The 18,329-nt window shown below is 39.9% G+C and overlaps 1 protein-coding gene across 1 annotated transcript in view; it reads right to left on the bottom strand.

Moving 5' to 3' along the window:
- Nucleotides 1-18,329, bottom strand: part of Golph3l (golgi phosphoprotein 3 like) — a 30,606-nt gene that overhangs the window by 5,207 nt on the left and 7,070 nt on the right. The window contains exons 3-4 of the mRNA XM_034500991.2: nucleotides 6,673-6,804; nucleotides 4,922-5,036 (exon numbers count right to left, since the gene is read on the bottom strand). Of these exons, the coding sequence (XP_034356882.1) occupies nucleotides 4,922-5,036; nucleotides 6,673-6,804 (247 nt within the window). The remainder of the gene's footprint in view (nucleotides 1-4,921; nucleotides 5,037-6,672; nucleotides 6,805-18,329) is intronic.

Here is an 18,329-nt window from a genome sequence, read left to right as displayed (position 1 = left end):
ACAATACTATTTAATTGGGTCAGGTATGGTGGCCTATGCTTGCAACCCCAGCACTCAGGAGACAAAGGAGAAACATGAAGACTTCAAGGTCATGTTTAATTACACAATGAGTTTCAAGATCAGTCTGGGCTACAAGAGACCCTGTCTTGGTAAACAACAATCACAACAACAACAAAACCCCAAAAAGTGGGGCTGAAGGTTCAAGAGTTGAGAGAACTTGTTGCTCTTACAGAGGACCTAGGTTTGGTACCTAGCATCTACAATGGCAGTTTACAACTGCCTATAACTCCAGATCCAGGGGATCTAATGCTCTCCTTTGGCTTCCACAGGCTGTGTACACATGTAGTACACTAAGGTACATGCAGGCAAATACTCATACACATAAAATAAAAATAAAATGTAAAAAACACCAAAAACGTAATTAGCTAAAGGGGTTATGCTGCTTGCTTTTCATTGTTACCTTGATTTCAATTCCCAGGAGATAGCTGGCTGGAAGAGACAACAGGTAACAAGTGCTTACTGGGAGAGCCTGGTAACCCAGGGCTGATCCCTGCAATCTATGTGGAAGGAGAGAACTGATTCCTGAAAGCTGTCCCCTGACTTCCATGTGTGCAATGGCACACACATACTAAAAATAAGGGGAGACTATTAAGATGGCTCAGTGGGTCAAGGTGCTTGCTACCAAGCTCAACAATCTGAGTTTGAGCTTGGACCTGAATGGTGGAAGAAAACTGGCTCCTAGGAGTTGCCCTCTGACCTCCAGACCTACTGTGGCACATGCTTGTGCATACCCCACACATTATCTATGAAATAAAAATATAATAATAAAAAAGAATTGCCCAGAGGGCATGCCATTTGGTATGTCTGTAAAGGCCATGTCTAGGAGGGTTAGCTGAGAAGGAAAGACATTTTAGACACTGATATGTAAAAGACTGAGTAAAAGGAGACTAAGGAAAGCCTTTTGAATATCAGCAGTCACCTCTCTGCTTCCTGACTGTGGGCAAATGTGAGCAGCTGCCTCCCACTCCCAGTGCTATGCCTTTCCTGCTAAGATGGACAGGATCTTGTCAAAATTTGAACCAAAATAAAGTCAAAATAAATTCTCCCCTTCTAAATTACTTCTTGTCATGTATTTGGTCACAGCAATAAGGAAAGTAATACAGGTGCTTTGGCAAAACCTTTGATTAACAAGTGGCTTATGCTAACCAGGTGACTTAATGACGGGGGCGGGGAGGTGCTTTAGCAGTTGAGAACACATACTGCTCTTGTAGAGGGATCCAAGTTAGCGTCCCAGCACTCATGTGAGGTGGCTCATGACTGCCTGTAAGGACAGCTATACTGGGGTCTTACATACTCTTAGCCTTTGCAGGCCAAATATTTCTATACACACACACACACACACACACACACACACACACACACACACACACACAGACACAAACTCATAATTAAAATAAAAATTAGAAAAAATTGAAAAGAAATATCAGAAGCTACATAACCACATAGAAATTATGGAATTTAAGAGAAAAACAGCAAAACAGAAACTTTACCTAAAAGGTTAACAAATCTGAGCTAGCCAAAGAATCAGCAGTTTTTGAGATTAATAAAGGTTCTACAGTTTGAGCTGGGTACTGAGATGAATGCCTGCAATCCCAGGTACCCAGCAGGAGAATCAAGTGTTTATCTGCTGTTACCAAGTCAATCTGAGGCCATCCCAGGCTACGTGAAGTCCTGTTTTACAACCCAAAATAAGATTATGTAGTCTGAAGAGAGCCTCAGAGAAATGTGGGATGCCCTCAGGACTGACACATTTGTAAACATACAAAGACTGAGAGATGGTAGGAAGAGAGGGAGAGAAAAAACATTAAAAAAAAAAAAAGGCAGGATCATGAAAAACACTTGCCTACACATTTTGAGGTCAATGGACTCCACATAGGATACATGTGGAGAAACATATCTAATGCCAGGGGTACTAAGAGGCAATCTTGGAAGGTGGCCTGAGAAAAATGATTTCTCATATTACAGCTGCAGTAAGATCAACAGCTGATTTGGGAGTCAGAAAAAGGAGGCCAGAAAAATAAAAGTCAAAGCACTGACTGACAAATTGTCAGCCAAGAGCCCTTTTTTCTTTTCTTTCCTTCCCTTCTCTTTTTTTTCTCCTTTCTTCCTTTTCCCTTCCCCTCTCCTCCTCTCCTATCTCCTCTGTCTCTTTCTCTTTAGAAGGGTCTTTCTATGTAGACCTGGCTGTCCTGAAACTCCCAGAGATCCACCTGCCCCTGCCTCTTGAATGCTGGGATTAAAAGTGCACCACCACACCAGGCATCACTTAATTTTTTTATTTTGAGACAAAGTCTCACAAGGTTGTCCACAAATAGGGACAGTGAGATGGCTCCATAGGAAAGGCACTTACTTGCCAACCAAGCCTGACTACCTTAGTTCAATGCCCTGGATGCAGATGGTAAGAGATGAGAACCAATTCCTCAAAGTTGACTCGAAACCTCCATGTGTGCACTATGGTAGTGGGGGTTGGGGATGGGCACACATATGCATAAACAACATAGTAAGACACTTTAAAAATAATGGTCAGCAATGTTTATAGAAGCCTTGGTTCCAATAGCTAAGTAGAATAATTCAAATAGCCATCAACACAAGTCCATCAAAACAAATGTAGTACATAAATTCATGAACTATTTTAGCAGTAAAAATAGCTAATACTAGGAGATAAAAGACAAAGATGTTGTACCTATGACAATATCCTGGTTATCACCTCAATAAATACTAGTATTATCTGAGCTAGGATTTTACTGAACACCAGGGTGCCCTTGAAAGTGTGGCAGTCCTCTGCCTTAGCCACTTACATGGTGGGATTATAGGCCTTTGCTACTATATTTGGTTTATTTTAAAATTTTCTTTTAAATAAAAAAAAATTGTGTGTGTGTGCACGTGTGTGCATGCACTGCCAAATGGGCCAGAGAGAGAGTCAGATTTTTTTGGAGCTAGAGTTACATGGGTTACAAACTGCCAGACATGGGTTCAGGTACTGGATCTGAATCCTTTACAAGAACAGCATTTTTTTTTTGTTTGTTTGTTTTGTTTTGTTTTTTTCAAGACAGGGTTTCTCTGTGTAGCCCTGGCTGTCCCAGAACTCACTCTGTAGACCAGGCTGTCCTTGAACTCAGAAATCCACCTCCTTCTGCCTCCCAAGTGCTGGGATTAAAGGCTTGCACCACCACTGCCTGGCTGCAGTACTTATTCTTAATCACGACAGAACCAACTCTCTAGTCTACAATTTTTTTTTTTTTCGTTTTTTTTTTTTTTTAGAGACAGGGTTTCTCTTTGTAGTCCTGGCTGTCCTGGAACTCACTCTGTAGACCAGGCTGGCCTCAAACTTAGAAATCCGCCTGCCTCTGCCTCCCAAGTGCTGGGATTAAAGGCGTGCGCCACCACCGCCCAGCCTAGTCTACAATTTTTATTTTAGTTTTTTTTTTGTGTGTGTGTTTTTGAGACAGTGTCTCCAAATATAGTCCAGATTGGCCTTGGCCTACCAGTAGTTCTGCTTCAGCCTTACAAGAAGTGCTAGGATTACCACCACTCCTGGCTAATAAAAGATTTAAAAAAAAAAAAAAAAAGTTTAAAAGCTATAATAAAAGATTGTTTTGCCAGGCAGTGGTGGTGCACATCTTTAATCCCAGCACTTGGGAGGCAGAGGCAGGCAGATTTCTGAGTTTGAGGCCAGCCTGGTCTACAGAGTGAGTTCCAGGACAGCCAGGACTACACAGAGAAACCCTGTCCTGAAAAACCAAAAAAAAAAAAAAAAGTTTTAAAAAAGGAAGGGCTGGTGAAATAGTCTGGCAGGCAAAAACTTCACCATAAAGTCTAATGATTTAATACTGGGAGACCACATAAAGGTAGAAGGAGAGAACCAACTCTACAAAGTTGTCGTCTGATCTCTGCATGTACATTACTACACGTCAGTACACACATGTACAATGCAAAATAAAACAATGTTTCTTGGGAAGGTCTGGAAACGAAATGCACATGGTCAAGTGATTTGCTAGCATGAAGTCCTTGGTGAGCTCCTTAGCACCACATCAAGCAGGATGATGATGTTCATGCCTATAAGCCAGGGCACTTGGGAGGTGAAGGCAACAAGATTTGAACATAAGACCATCCTTGGCTATACAGCAAGTCTGAGGCCAGCCTGGGACATAGGAGATGCTACTTCAAAAACAAAACACAACAAAAACAAGTAAGTAAGTAAGTAAGTAAGTAAGTAAGTAAGTAAGTGAGTAAACAGTCCCTTGACTGGATGTGGTGGCACACACCTTTAATCCTAGCACTTGGGAGGCAGAAACAGGCAGATCTCTGCATTCAGGGCCCACATGTAGCCCCACATGTAGCCACTGCTACATGGTGAGACCTGTCTCAAACAAACAACAAAATAAAGTCCTAGTGAAGAACACTGTTAACCTGGATATGGTGCTGTCTACCTGCAATTTCAGTACTAGGGAGACAGAGGCAGAAGGATTGGGAGTCCTAGGTCACTTCAGTTTACACAGTGAAACGTCTCAAAAAGCCCAACAAAATAAAACTGTTAAGAGCTCTCATGGGCCGAATGTAGTGGCACATGCTTGTCCCAGCACTTGAGGTATGGAGATGAGGGTCAGGATTTCTGGGTCATCCTTGGCTACACAGCAAGTCCAAGGCCAGCCTGGGCATGAGATCCTGTCAGAAAACAAAACATAAAACCTTGCAGAGTAGAATTGTGGACGATAAGTGGAAGTGTTTGGAAGTCTTAGGTGCTGGCTAACCACACTACCTTACCTAGCATGTTTCATTTCTATACTCTTCCCTCTAACCTTATGAACAGGCCAAAGATAAACCAAATATGTGGCTTGTAAGCTATTTTCAGTCATCTCACCAGTGAGTAGCTCAATCCACGTCTGCACAGTTTCTGTTGGTTCAGTTGCTTTAATGTGTTTGAGTGTTTCGTCCAGCAAAACATCACCTGTTGGGCTGTCTGACTTTAGCAGGACCTTAAAGAAAGAAACAGAGTACACTGCTTCAGTCATTAGAAGGTCCTTCCACGTACAATACCCACAATGCTGGTTAGGAGGTGTGAGGAAGCAGAATATACTGCCCATGTTATGGAAGATCTTAGTGTAGTCTGACTTTGTAGTAGGAAGACAACGTTACATTTGAAGTGGGACCTAGTTGCAAATGCTGTGAATTAAATGGACAAAAGATTCCATAGTATCTTCCCAAGTTTGAAAAACCACCTTGTGAAACCAGTAATAAAAGCAGGAAGGTCAGTAAAGGAAGTTAATTTAGGGGAACATTGTCAAGCCTGGCTTTTGACTGATGTAAGATAGCTCAGTTTTAGTTGTATGTGTAGTCAATAGTTAATATGTTCCTGGAAGCTAAAGGTAAAAAATGTCTACACATTTAGAAATGAATTTCCTGGAAGTAACATAAAGTTGAAAAGGCTAGAAAAATCACCCAACAGGATACAAACTGATACTTAGATATCAGGGAATGGAGAAGTAAAGGAAACAGGATACAGTCAGAGAAAAAAACAAACTGAAAAAGACCACAAATGTCAAGTAGGGACGTGGTGAGAAGGTGCCAAATGCACTGGGCAGTGACACATGCCTTTAGTCCCAGACGTGGGAGACAGAGACAAGTAGATCTCTGAGAGTTAGGACTAGCTTGGTCTGCATAGTGAATTCCAGGACAGTTACATACTGAGAGCCTTCTAGGAGTGCCAAACCAGGCGATGGTGGTGAACACCTTTAATCCCAGCACTTGAGAGGCAGAGGCCATTCTGGTCTACAGAGTGAGTTCCAGGACAGCCAGGGCTTCATAGAGAAAGCCCGTCCCAAAAACTAAAGGGAGAAAAAGTGCCAAATATTGTATGTTCTTTAAAAAAAAAAAAAAGACTTCAAAAATGTTCTATCTAACAATAAATTTCAGCAGAATTCTTGGAATGACAAACATTGTAAATAGAAAAAAATGACTAAGCCAAAGTGTATCTAAGAGACAGGTCCTCCGTTTCAGGGATTTTCAGTAAATGTAGCACATCTGAATGGTTATCTGAGAATACCTTGGGATGACTAAGACAGGCCTAGCTCATGATTTCCTCTACCTATACAATATCTTATTTCATACAAACAGAGGGAAACATAATCAACAGCATTTCAAATGTGACTGACTTTTCTGTGTTAAAAAACAAATCAAAAAACCAAGCTTCTATGACTTTTTTCTCCCCGAGGCAGGGTTTCTCTGTATAGCCTTGGCTGTCCTGGAACTCGCTCTGTAGACCAGGCTGCCCTTGAACTTCTATGACTCTGTAAGGTAATTAAACCAAGTAGAGGATGGGACAGGTGAGTCAGTGTTTACCTTGTCTAGCACTCTAATTTTTTTATATGTTTTGCTTATATGTATGTACTCTGTGCATTACATGTGTGCAATGCCTGAGAAGATTCAGATCCCTGGGACTGGAGTTACAAACAGTTGTTAGCCACCATGTGGGTGCTGGGAATCAAATCTGGATCCTCTGCAAGAACAACAATGCTTTTAACTGCTGAACCATCTCTTCAGCCCTCAAATATTATTATTTTTTCAAAATGTACTGTTGGTATTTGACTTTCTATAATTCATAGGATATTGTACCTTTCTGTCTAGGAGTCGCTTCTTACGCATGGTGGGAGGTTCCAGATAGATTCGACCCCGCATGGCCAGCTCTATCAGAATGCCTCCTCGCAGCCCAGACGATATGCAATCATTCCAGAAAGATGTGTAGCCCTAGGAGAGGGGGAAGAAAACAAAAAATGTTCTGAAAGGAATACTGACTTCTGCCCAGAGCCTGAAAAATAAGCTGAGATATTTTTGTGATTATTTCACATCACACTACATGAACTCAAAGCAAGGAACAGAGATGAGGGTGTGTTGTGTTGTTCTAGCAGTGCTTGGGGCTGAACATGAGCCTTGAATGTACTAGGAAGTGTTCTACTACTGGGCCCCATCTCTCACCCAATAGAATATTTCATTAGTTACTGCAATCTAATTTTTATTTTTTTATTTTGTTGTTGTTTTTCTATATAAGTGCCATGGCATGCCTAGGGAGGTCAGAGGACAATTTGGGAGTTAGTTCTTGTCTTCCACTGTGTAGACTCTGGGGACTGAGCTCAGGTCATTAGGCTTGGCAGCAAGTGCCTTTCCTTGCTGAATCATTTCACTGGTTCTAATTGCCTTAATCTAAATACCCAAAATACTATTTTCTATCTGATTTTTGAGTTATCTAGTGAATTTCTATAACTTGATATTAGTTGACAATTGACATGCCAGATTTTTGAGTTCAAGTGAGAAGAGTTGTGGTTTGAAACAAAAATTTTTCTTGCATTTTTCTATCTATGGGTTGAGGTAGGGACATGCAAAGGTCAGAGGACAACTTCAGGAGCTGGTTCTCTCCTTCTACCAGGCGAGTCTTGGGGATCACACACAAAGCCATTTCCCTGGCAGGAGCCTTGGTTTGGTGAGAATCCTAAGATGCTCTAAATTGCAGAGCAGTGCACACCTCAGGTAGAAATTAAAGCATAAGCTATTTCAACTTGTTGTGGCTCTTCCTAGATATCTAGGTATATATCATTTGCAAACTTTCCCTGTCCATGTGTGCGTGTGCGTGTGTGTGTACACACTATACTGAACTTGGGGCTGTGTGCATCTCTAGCTAAGAAAATGATTCTGATGCAGACACCAGAGAAACCCACTGATAAGTTAAAGGCCCGGGTATGTTACTTAACTTTTCTAAAGTCCAATGTCTTTACTTATAAAAAGGGGACACTGCTATCTATGTTTATAATTTGTTGTGAGGGCTTAATAAAATGAACTACATGAGGAAGGGTTGAGGATAGGGCACAAACTACAGAAAGTACTTACATGTTAGTTCATCTTCTCTAGGAGATTCAGGGGATACACAAAGATGTAAGACAGCCACTACTTAAAGGAGCCAAGAATCTAGCTGAAAACTGAAATAAAAGCTGAACTGAAAGAGTAGAAAAGATAGGCTTACACAGCTGACAAAAGTTTAGTTTGGATGACAGTTCTTCAAATCATAAGTCACATAGGTGTTACAGCATGGAGAGACCTCTACAAGGCCTAAGCCGGGGGTTGGAAAGGTAAGTCAAACTTGTACAGAGGTTTTTCTAAATGGAGAAAATAATCCAGCTTCTATCGATTCTTCAAAATGCCATTATCATCTAAAAATACCAGAGATCTCATATATATTCATGGAGATAGAGCTCAGCGTTGTCTGTTGCTGCTGCTGTATACTGAGATGGGTTTTAGGTAACAGAGGCGAGTTTTGAACTCTTAATCTTATTTCCATCTCCTGGTGCTGAGCTTATTTAACTCAAAGTTTTAAAGAGAAATCCTGAGATCCAAACTGGGTAGGGTCAGGCTCTGAATTTCCAAATAAAAGGCAAATAATCACGAAGGCTTTAAGTGAGAAGTTATGGTTAACATAGGAGGACCTAATTAATTATCATAACTGCTCAATAGGCTGGCAAGAGGCCAAATGACTTGAATTCTAGCCCCATGACCCATGTGGTGGAAGGAAACTCAATTCCCAAAAGTTGTCCTCTGACTATTGTACCTCTTACCCCAAAGTAAATGTAAAAGAAAAAGTAACCATGTATGTGTGTGTGTCTGTGTGTATGTGTACATATGCATATATGAACATGCAATAATGCCTGTGAAGAGGACAACTCTAGAATTACCTCTCTTCTCCATGTGGGAACCTAGAGGGGTGGGTGGGAGTCAAATTCAGGCCTTTGCCTATTAAGTTATCTTGCTGGTCCTCATTTTTAAAACTTTTAAAGCTGTTCAGGGTGGCACATAACAGCAACCTCAGCCATTTGGGAAGTGAAAGCATGAAGATCAGCATTCAAGGTCATTCCTCAGGTTTATAGCAAGTTTGAGGCTTGCCTGAGTTCCTGACACTGCCTCCAAACACTAAGTAGCTTTCAATGCTTCACCCAGCTTTTAGGATTGGGTCTAAATGGCTTATTACAGCATTCAAGCCAAGAAGCTGCTTGCTGTCTGTCTGTCTGTCTCTCTTTTGGCTTTTCAAGACAGGGTTTCTCTGTGTAGCCCTGACTGTCCTGGAACTCACTTTGTAGACCACTCTTTAAAAAAAAAGATTTATTTATTTTATGTATATAAGTTCTGTACGTGTCTTCAGACACATTAGAAGAAGGCATTGGATTCACACAACAGGTGGTTGTGAGCCACCATGTGGGTGCTGGGAATTGAACTTAGGACCTCTGGAAGAACAGTCAGTGCTTTTAACCACTAAGCCATGTCTCCAGCCCTGCTAGTCTCTTCTTTAGACTTTATTAACTTTTTTAAAAAAGACTTATTTATTTACAGCTAAGTATGCTGTAGTTGTCTTCAGACACACCAGAAGAGGGCATCAGATCCCATTACAGATGGTTGTGAGTCACCATGTGGTTGCTGGGAATTGAACTCAGGACCTCTGGAAGAACAGGCAATGCTCTTAATCGCTGAGCCATCTCTCCAGACCCCTACTCTTTTTTTTTTTTTTTAAGACTTGCTTATAGCCGGGCGGTTGTGGCGCACGCCTTTAATCTCAGCACTTGGAAGGCAGAGACAGGCGGATTTCTGAGTTCGAGGCCAGCCTGGTCTACAGAGTGAGTTCCAGGACAGCCAGGACTAAACAGAGAAACCCTGTCTCAAAAAACCAAAAAAAAAAAAAAAAAAAAAAAAAAAAGACTTGCTTATGTAAAAAGTTGTGGCGGATTCCTTTAATCTCAGCTTTCAGGAGACAGAGGCAGATGGCTCTTTGAGTTCAAGGCCTGCCCAGTCTACAGAGCCAGTTGCAGGACACCAAGGGAAACCCTGATTTGCAAAAAACAAAAACAAACAAAAGAAGGTTCACTTATGTGTATTAGTGTTTTGCTTGTTTGTATGTATGTGTACTATGTAGGTGCCCGGTACCTAGAGAGGTCAGAAGAAGGTGTCAGACTTGCTAGAACTGGAGTTTTGGATGACTGTGAACTACCACAGGGGTACTGAGAACCAAACTTCAGTCCCCTGCAAGAGCAACAAGTGAGCCATCTCTCTAGCACTTATTTAGTTATTTTTGAGATAGAGTCTAATATAGTCTAGGCTGACCTCAAACTATGTACCTTAAAAGTTTTTAGCTATACTGGGCATGATGAGGAAACTCTGTCTTCCTGCTTCCACATCCAAGGCATGTGCTACCATACTAGGTTTATGCAGTTTATGCAGTCCTGAGGATCCAGTCAGAGCTTCATTCTTACCAACTGAACTATAGAAAGAGAGAAAGAGACCAGCTGCTTTCAGGTCTCTCTCTTCTGGATCATTATATTTTAGCTATCACCAACTATACTAAGCGCTCTTTGCTTATATTTATTTATGTGTGTGAGCCTTTTGCCTGCATGGATGTATATCTGTGGACTGTGTGCATGCCTGCTGCCCAGAGGCCAGGAGAGGGTGTTGGAATCCCAGAATTGAATGGTTGTGAATTACTATGTGGATGTTACGAATTGAACTGGTCCTCCAGAAGAGACGCCAGTGCTCTTAACTGTTACCATCTCTCTAAACCCCATATTTTTATCACATATTTTTAACTTTATATTTATTAACTGACTTTTTTTTTTTTTCTCTGAAAGTGTAGTGCTATGCAGACAAGACTAGCCTTGAACTTACTTTGTAGATCAGGTTAGCCTTGAACTCAAGGCAATTCTCCTGCCTTCACCTCACTAGTGCCATGATTGCTTGCATTCAGCATGCAATATACCATACCTGGTATGGTGGTCTCAGAGAAATCTGCCTGCCTCTGCCTCCTAAGTGCTGGGATTAATGGAGTGCGGCACCAACACCTGGCTCCCACCCCACTTTTTACTAAGTTCTCTAATAGGCTATGTTGTCCTGGAATTCAGCATTTAACTGAGGATAACCTTGAACTTCTGATCCTCCAATCTCTGCCCAAGACTGTTGGGATTTCAAGCACATCACCATGCTTGGTGTCCATGTGGCTGGGGATTAAATCTAAGCGGTTCATGCATTATCCATAAGTACTCTAGAAACTAAGCTATGTCGCCAGCCCCAACCCCATCTTGTTAAGTGCTCTAAATGTTTCTGTATACACAGAACCAATATTTGGAGCTCCTTCTCCAACTTCTTTTTGTACTTAAGGACTGAGTATAGAGATCACATTTTCTGTGTAACATTTTATAACATTGTTTCCCTTTCTACTCTGCGATCTGGGTAATGTTCCTTACCCAGGAACATTATGTTTATGTGTGCCAATAAATACATACTCCTTTCCTATCCTCTGTTATAACACATTACAACTAACTTGTTTGTTTTCACTATACCTTAATAATAGACTATTTTTGCCAGGCATGGTGACCTATGCCTTTAATTCTAGTACTTAAGCGGATATCTGTGAGTACGAAGCCAGTCATGATTCAAAAAAGGAAAGTAGATTAATATTCTTTATAAGATACATATATTATCTACTCAAGTATTATTTTTTTCTGTAGTAGTAGGGATGAAACATAAAGCACAAACTTTCAATCATAAATTTATGCATTTAAGAGGTGGGAAGATCAGGAATTGAAGGCCAGTCTGGGTTACATGAGATGCTGTCTTAAACATCTAAAAGTAGGAAAAAAACAAATGTTAGCTTGGCACACCTCAGCTTGGGTCATAAACATTCATGACATCTCTGTATTTCATGAGGGTCTGATCTTTGACCCAAGGCCAGTGACCAAGCCATGGCCACTCCAGGAACACACACTTAATTCTTCTTAAAGGAAGGAAGACAGTATTTTTTTCAGCTTAATATTTGATTTTTATAAGATTTACCTGCTCAATTAGATTGTTAAACTATAACTTCAGAATAGACAGTTTATTCAGGCATAGCATATGTAATCTCAACAGGTGTGCAAACATTATAGCTGGAATAACTAGAGGGAAGTTTTCCTTCTTCATTTCTTCCTTGCCACTTGTAACTTCTGTTTCAAGGAGAATTCAAATTGCCAACAGAATTATAGAAGAGGAGCACTGTAAATAAGGACATAGTGGCAACCAGAATGTACACAGTGTCTCCTGTAGTTATGCAGGTTAGCCTTGAACTCACTATATGGTTGAGGATGACTCTGAATGGAACCTACTACTACTTCTATCTCTGGAATGTTGGGTTATAGGTCTATACCACTATATCTTGGTAATGAACACTAAGCAAGGGCTCTATCAACCACGTTATAGTCCAGGTTCCTAGGAACTCTTTAAATATTACTCTTTCCCATCAGAGCATCTCAAAACATATGAACTCTCCAAATGAGTCAGTAAACCTTTTATTAATAGGCAATAGAAAAAAGTATAAAAACATAGCTTAAAAATTAAAAAGTACCTGTGGAACTATAACATTAATTTAGAAAAGATGAAAAGAGGTACGCATATGTCCCATCTATGAAGACCACATGTGACATACAGAGTGCACCACACCATTTTCAAGGATAAAATCTTAGAAGAGAACACATTGTAAATTTCTTTTCTCTTCATGTAAGTTTGGTGAAATCTCAAACTACTCATACTTAAAGGCTTTAAAGGGTCAATGCTTTGGTATGCCTGAGCAGGAAGAACTACCTACTACAAACAAAGGTCACCATTGAATCACTAAAATACATTACCAGAAGCTACATATATGAAGAAGAGAAAATAAAACATTTTGGGGCTTGTAAGAAAGAGAAGAACCTCACACTACCTCAGTGCTGGTTGCAAGGGACAGTTATTCTGCTAACTCTGCCTCCTGAGTGTTGACATTACAGGCATGTGACACAATACCTGGTTAGATTGAGATCTTTGGATAATAATTTTATTTTGTACTGATTATAAAAATTGGCAATTTCTACACTCTAAAGTAGGCAATCTTCTAAAAGGAAAAAGCCCACATGAAAATATGTAATTTAAAAAGTAAAAGCCTAAACCAGGCATGGTGGTCCACAACCTTAATCCCAGTACTTGGAAGGCAGAGGCAGATAGATCTTTAAGTTTGAAGCCAGCCTGGTCTACTTGTGAGTTCCAGGTCAATCAGATAAGCCTGGGTTACATAGAGAATCCCTGTCTTGAACCCCCTCCCCCTCAAAAAAAGTAATTGCCTTCAGGTGACTATTATAAACAGTTTAATGGGTAATTTTCTAATTTAACATATATTTATTTATATACCAAAAAAAAAAAAGAAAAAAGGAAGGCTAGACAGGTAGCTTAGTTGGTAGGGTACTTATCAAATGTTCAAGAAGCAAACAAAACAAAAACAAAACCAAAGTTGGGTTTAGAGTCATTCTAGCAATGGGAAGGCAGAGGAAAGTTAAAGTCATCTACATTATGGCTCTGAGACCAACCTCGTATAAATGAAAACCTGTCTGAAAAAAAAAAAAGATGAAAAGGTAGTATCTTTGTCAATGTATTTCTAAATAAACTCCTAAGAGAAACATTTTAGTTAAAGATTACACATATTTATGATAATCTTGCTCTTATAAAAAGCTTGGGCAATAGTTCATTACAAAGAGTCAATACTGAATTTCCAATTAGTCAAGTATTCAAAGTGCCCTTCCTTAGTCAAACATCCTGGAAGACACACCTTAAAACAATCGTGAATGTTAAGTATCTTGGGGTTGGCAGCTGAGGGTTTCAAATGGAAACAAGGAAGGAAACAAACAGAAAAAATTAAAGCATTTTTAAAAACCAGTTGTTCAGCTGGGAATGGTGATGTTGTTCATTTGTAACCCCAGCACAGGAGAAGGGGAGACAGGAGGATCCGGAGTTCAAAGTCATCCATAGCTACAGAGATCAAGACCAGCCTAAGCTACAAGAGACCCTGTCTTAGAAACAACTACCTCAAAACACAAGAGGTTACCCTGAGCTACATGGTGATTTCCAAGACAGTGAGACCACTTGAAAAAATCTCAAACCAACTAGGGCTGGAGAAATGGCTCAGCAGTTAAGAATACCTGGCTTTGGGCTAGAGAGATGGCTCAGTGGTTAAGAGCACTGACTGCTCTTCCTAGAGTTCCTGGGTTCAATTCCCAGCAACTACATGGTGGCTTATAACCATTTGCAATGTGATCTGACGCCCTCTTCTGGTGTGTCTGAAGACAGCTACATTACATAAAATAAATAAATAAATCTTAAAAAAACCAAAACAATGTAATATGCATGCAAACACCCATATACATAAACTAAAAATAAAAGTATTTTTAACTCACACTCCACATTTTAGAAAATGCTTATGATAAAGTTGAATTTAAAAAAAGAAAAAAATGCTGAGAATGTAATTGAGTATTCAATAATAGTCTCTACTTTAAACTAGGATTTAAAAAAAAAAAAAATACCTTGATAGAGGGTTCTGCTATGTAACTCCTGGTTGGGCTGCATTCAACTATGTAAAATAGGCTGGACCTGAAAATACAGACAGCTGTGACTACAGGTCTGTGTCACTGAACTCTGCAGTCAGCTCCCCAATAAGGATGCTGAGAACAGAACTCAAATACCCGGAAAGCAGTAAGTGTTGTAACTGCTAAGCCATCCCTCCATCCCCAATGGTTAGTTTTAACTGTCTACTTCATATAATCTAGAATCCCATGGGAAAAGCCATCCACCATGAGCAGCACTATTAGGAAGAAAGTTCTGAACACTTCAGGTAGATAGAGGGAGCCAGACACTAGAATGCATACATTAACTCTTCTCTGCTGTTAACTGGATGTGATGTGACAAGCTGCTTCAAGTCTCTGTATCCTTGACAGAAAGGACTGTAACCTGGAACTGTGAACCAAATAAACTATTTCTTCTTTAAGTTATTTCTGTTGGTATTTTATCATGGCAACAGGAAAGGAAACTAAATCATTTTAACAGCAATAATTCCAGGGCAAAACCACTGCCCCTCTTTCTATTCTGAACATTCAGCATCGCAATTACGTCACATATTTTCTTTAAAAAGTTTTTAAAAATTTATTTATTTATTTATTTATTTATTTTTGTTTTTTTTGAGACGGGGTTTCTCTGTGTAGCCCTGGTTGACCTGGAACTCACTTTGTAGACCAGGCTGGCCTCGAACTCTGAAATCCGCCTGCCTTTGCCTCCCAAGTGCTGGGATTAAAGGCATGCGCCACCACCGCCCGGCAAAAATTTATTTTTTGTGCATGTACTTGATGTACATGTGTAGGCACTCATAGCATGATGCATGTAGGGTGAAAGATCAATTTTGTGGAGTCAGTTCTCTCTTTTTATGTGACTCAGAAGTTAGGAGCATTGGTTGCTCTTCCAGAGACCTAGGTTTGACTCCCAGCACCCACATGGAGCTAATCACCTGTAACTCTAGTTCCAGCGATCCAATGCCTTCTTCTGGCCTCTGTAGGTACTGTACTGCACACATATGGTAATATATGTACATGAAGACAAACACTCATACACATAAAAATAAATCTCTAAAAATGTGTTTGTGTGTTGCTGTTTTGTTTTTTGCAAGCTCATTTGTTAACCTCAGAGTAATGTAAACTACATCAATAAATTCCCAGATAATTATTTTGCTTCAATCCTCATAAAAAGAATGTTCCCTGCCTTGAGGATCTAGAAAGGAAAGGTATTAAAGTGTTTTAAAAACTCTCAAGCTTATCAATCTATGAAGGAGACAAAGGTTCACAGCTTATAGGCTCAGTTAGAGCAAAAGATCCAATTTTAAGTTGATAAATGGCTTTATCTTAATTTTGGTATCATATATTTTACAACAGTATGCATTTTAGAATTGGGAGGAACCAGGAAAGGCTCTAAGGAAGCACCTTAAGCTTTATTCTCCTACTATCCAAATAAGACTTTGATCTCTAACTCATGTCTTTGAGTTTTAAAGCTGAATATAATAATGAACAAGACAAAGTTCTTTTTTTATAGCCTGTATAAAGTATGCACACAAAATAAAGGCAAATGAGACCTTTTAATATACTGGCACTATTCACAATGAGCAATAACTACTGTTAGTTTATTCTGCACAATCAGAAAACTAAAAGGAAAAACCAGGTAGTGACCTAAATTAAATTAGACTTCCTTTTTTAAAATTCATTTTATTTATTTATTTATTCATTCATCTCATTCACTTTACATCCGCTCACTGTAAATTAGATTTTCAATCTTTTAAAATTCATTAAAATTTTTTTGAGACAGGTTCTCATGTAGCTTATGTTGACCTCAGACCTCCCATGGAAACCAAGATAACCCTAAACTTCTGAGCCTCCTTACTCCACTTCTTGAGTGCTGGGACTGCAGTACTTTTTTTTTTTTTTTAAATCTTTTTTTAAGATTTATTTTATTGCTGGGCGGTTGTGGCGTACGCCTTTAATCCCAGCACTTGGGAGGCAGAGGCAGGTGGATTTCTGAGTTCGAGGCCAGCCTGGTCTACAGAGTGAGTTCCAGGACAGCCAGAGCTATACAGAGAAACCCTGTCTCGAAACCCCCCCCCCCCCAAAAAAAAGATTTATTTTATTTATTTCATGTATATGAGTACACTGTAGCTGTCTTCAGACACACCAAAGAGGGCATCGGATCCCATTACAGATGGTTGTGAGCCACCATGTGGTTGCTGGGTCAACCACTGAGCCATCTCTCCAGCCCGGGACTGCAGTACTTATGATCAAACCAAGGGCTTCCTGCATACTAAGAAGGCACTCTGTCAACTAAGCTGTATTCCTAGCTCAAAGTTTTGGTTAACTGAGATAGGATCTTGCTACGTAGCCAGCCCAGCTTGACCGTGAATTTAGGATAATCTTCCTGCCTTAGCCTCCCAAGTGCTGAGGTTACAGGTGTAAGCTACCACTCCAGACTCTGAAAAGGTCAAAAAAACTGTCACCAGGTAGGAGTGGTGAGATGGCTCAGCAGGTAAAGGTAGTTGCCAAGAAGCCTGCTGACTTAAGATTTCATCCCTGAGCCTGGTAGTGGTGGCGCATGCCTTTAATCCCAGCACTTGGGAGGCAAAGGCGGGTGGATTTCTGAGTTTGAGGCCAGCCTGGTCTACAGAGTGAGTTCCAGGACAGCCAGGACTACACAGAGAAACCCTGTCTCGAAAAAAAAAAAAAAAAAAAATTTCATCCTTGGTGCCCACATAGTGGAAGGAGACAACAACACACACCTCGCCCCTCCACCCCTGTCTGTCTGTCTCTCAAGCGCTCTCTCTCTCTCTCTCTCTCTCTCTCTCTCGCTCTCTATCTCTGTAAGTAAATAAATAGAAAATAGAAAAAAACCATCATCAGAGAGTAAGAGAAACAACTTCCCTAAGTTTGTCTCTGGCTTCCATATGTACACTGTAGCGTGCTCATAAACTCATGGGCACATATATACATACACGATTTACACAAACAAATAATTGCAAAATATTTTAAAAATTATCAAGTTAAAAGTACTAAGAGCTTCACTTCTCTTCTAGAAATCTTAATACATGAAAATATTCTATGAACCTGAGGTTTTAAGTATGCCAGCAACTCAATTAAAGCACTCATTATTTATGAGAATATTTATATCAAAATTCTTACTATAAACAGGTTCTTGATTTCCGCAAGAAATGAATATATTTAATTTTTTTATAATTTAAATGTTTTTAAAAATTTTATGGGCATTGGAGTTTTCCCTGCATGTATGTAAAGTTGTCAGATCCTCTGAAACTAGAGCTACAGATAGTCGTGAGCTGCCATGTAGGTGTTGGGAATTGAACCAAGTTCCTCTGGAAGAGCAGCCAATGGTCTTGACCACTGAGCCATCTTTCCAGCCCCTATCTTAAGAGTTCTAATAATTAAGTTTGTCTACCCTTCTTCTTCCCACAAAGGCAGCCACTAGTATAACAACTATATGAATTCTTTGATTTTCTTTATATTTTTACTACCTAAATATACAACCTCAAACACAATTTTTTTTCAATTTTATAGAAGTGGAATCATATGATATATATGCCTGGCTTATGTTAAGAAACATTATTTGAGAAATACACATATAGAATAATAATGTTCATTTGAATCTGCATATAAACCATTTAAGGGGAGGAGCTCATAAGATCCCTCCCCATGCCTCACAAGGAGCTAGCTATAAGCAGTTAATGATTGCTAGGAGAAGGGAGTCATGTTCCTTTGTGGTGTAGCCACTGGTAGGTTATCCTTACTCAAGTAAGTAAGTCCCATCTATAGTTATCCAGGCAGCTTTAATAAAACATAATAAGCTACAAAACAAACAAATATGAAAGC

Source organism: Arvicanthis niloticus, chromosome 4 (assembly GCF_011762505.2).
Source record: "Arvicanthis niloticus isolate mArvNil1 chromosome 4, mArvNil1.pat.X, whole genome shotgun sequence".
Lineage (NCBI taxonomy): Eukaryota > Metazoa > Chordata > Mammalia > Rodentia > Muridae > Arvicanthis > Arvicanthis niloticus.
Note: the sequence above shows the minus strand (reverse complement) of the source record. Positions and strands in the feature narration are given on the sequence as shown.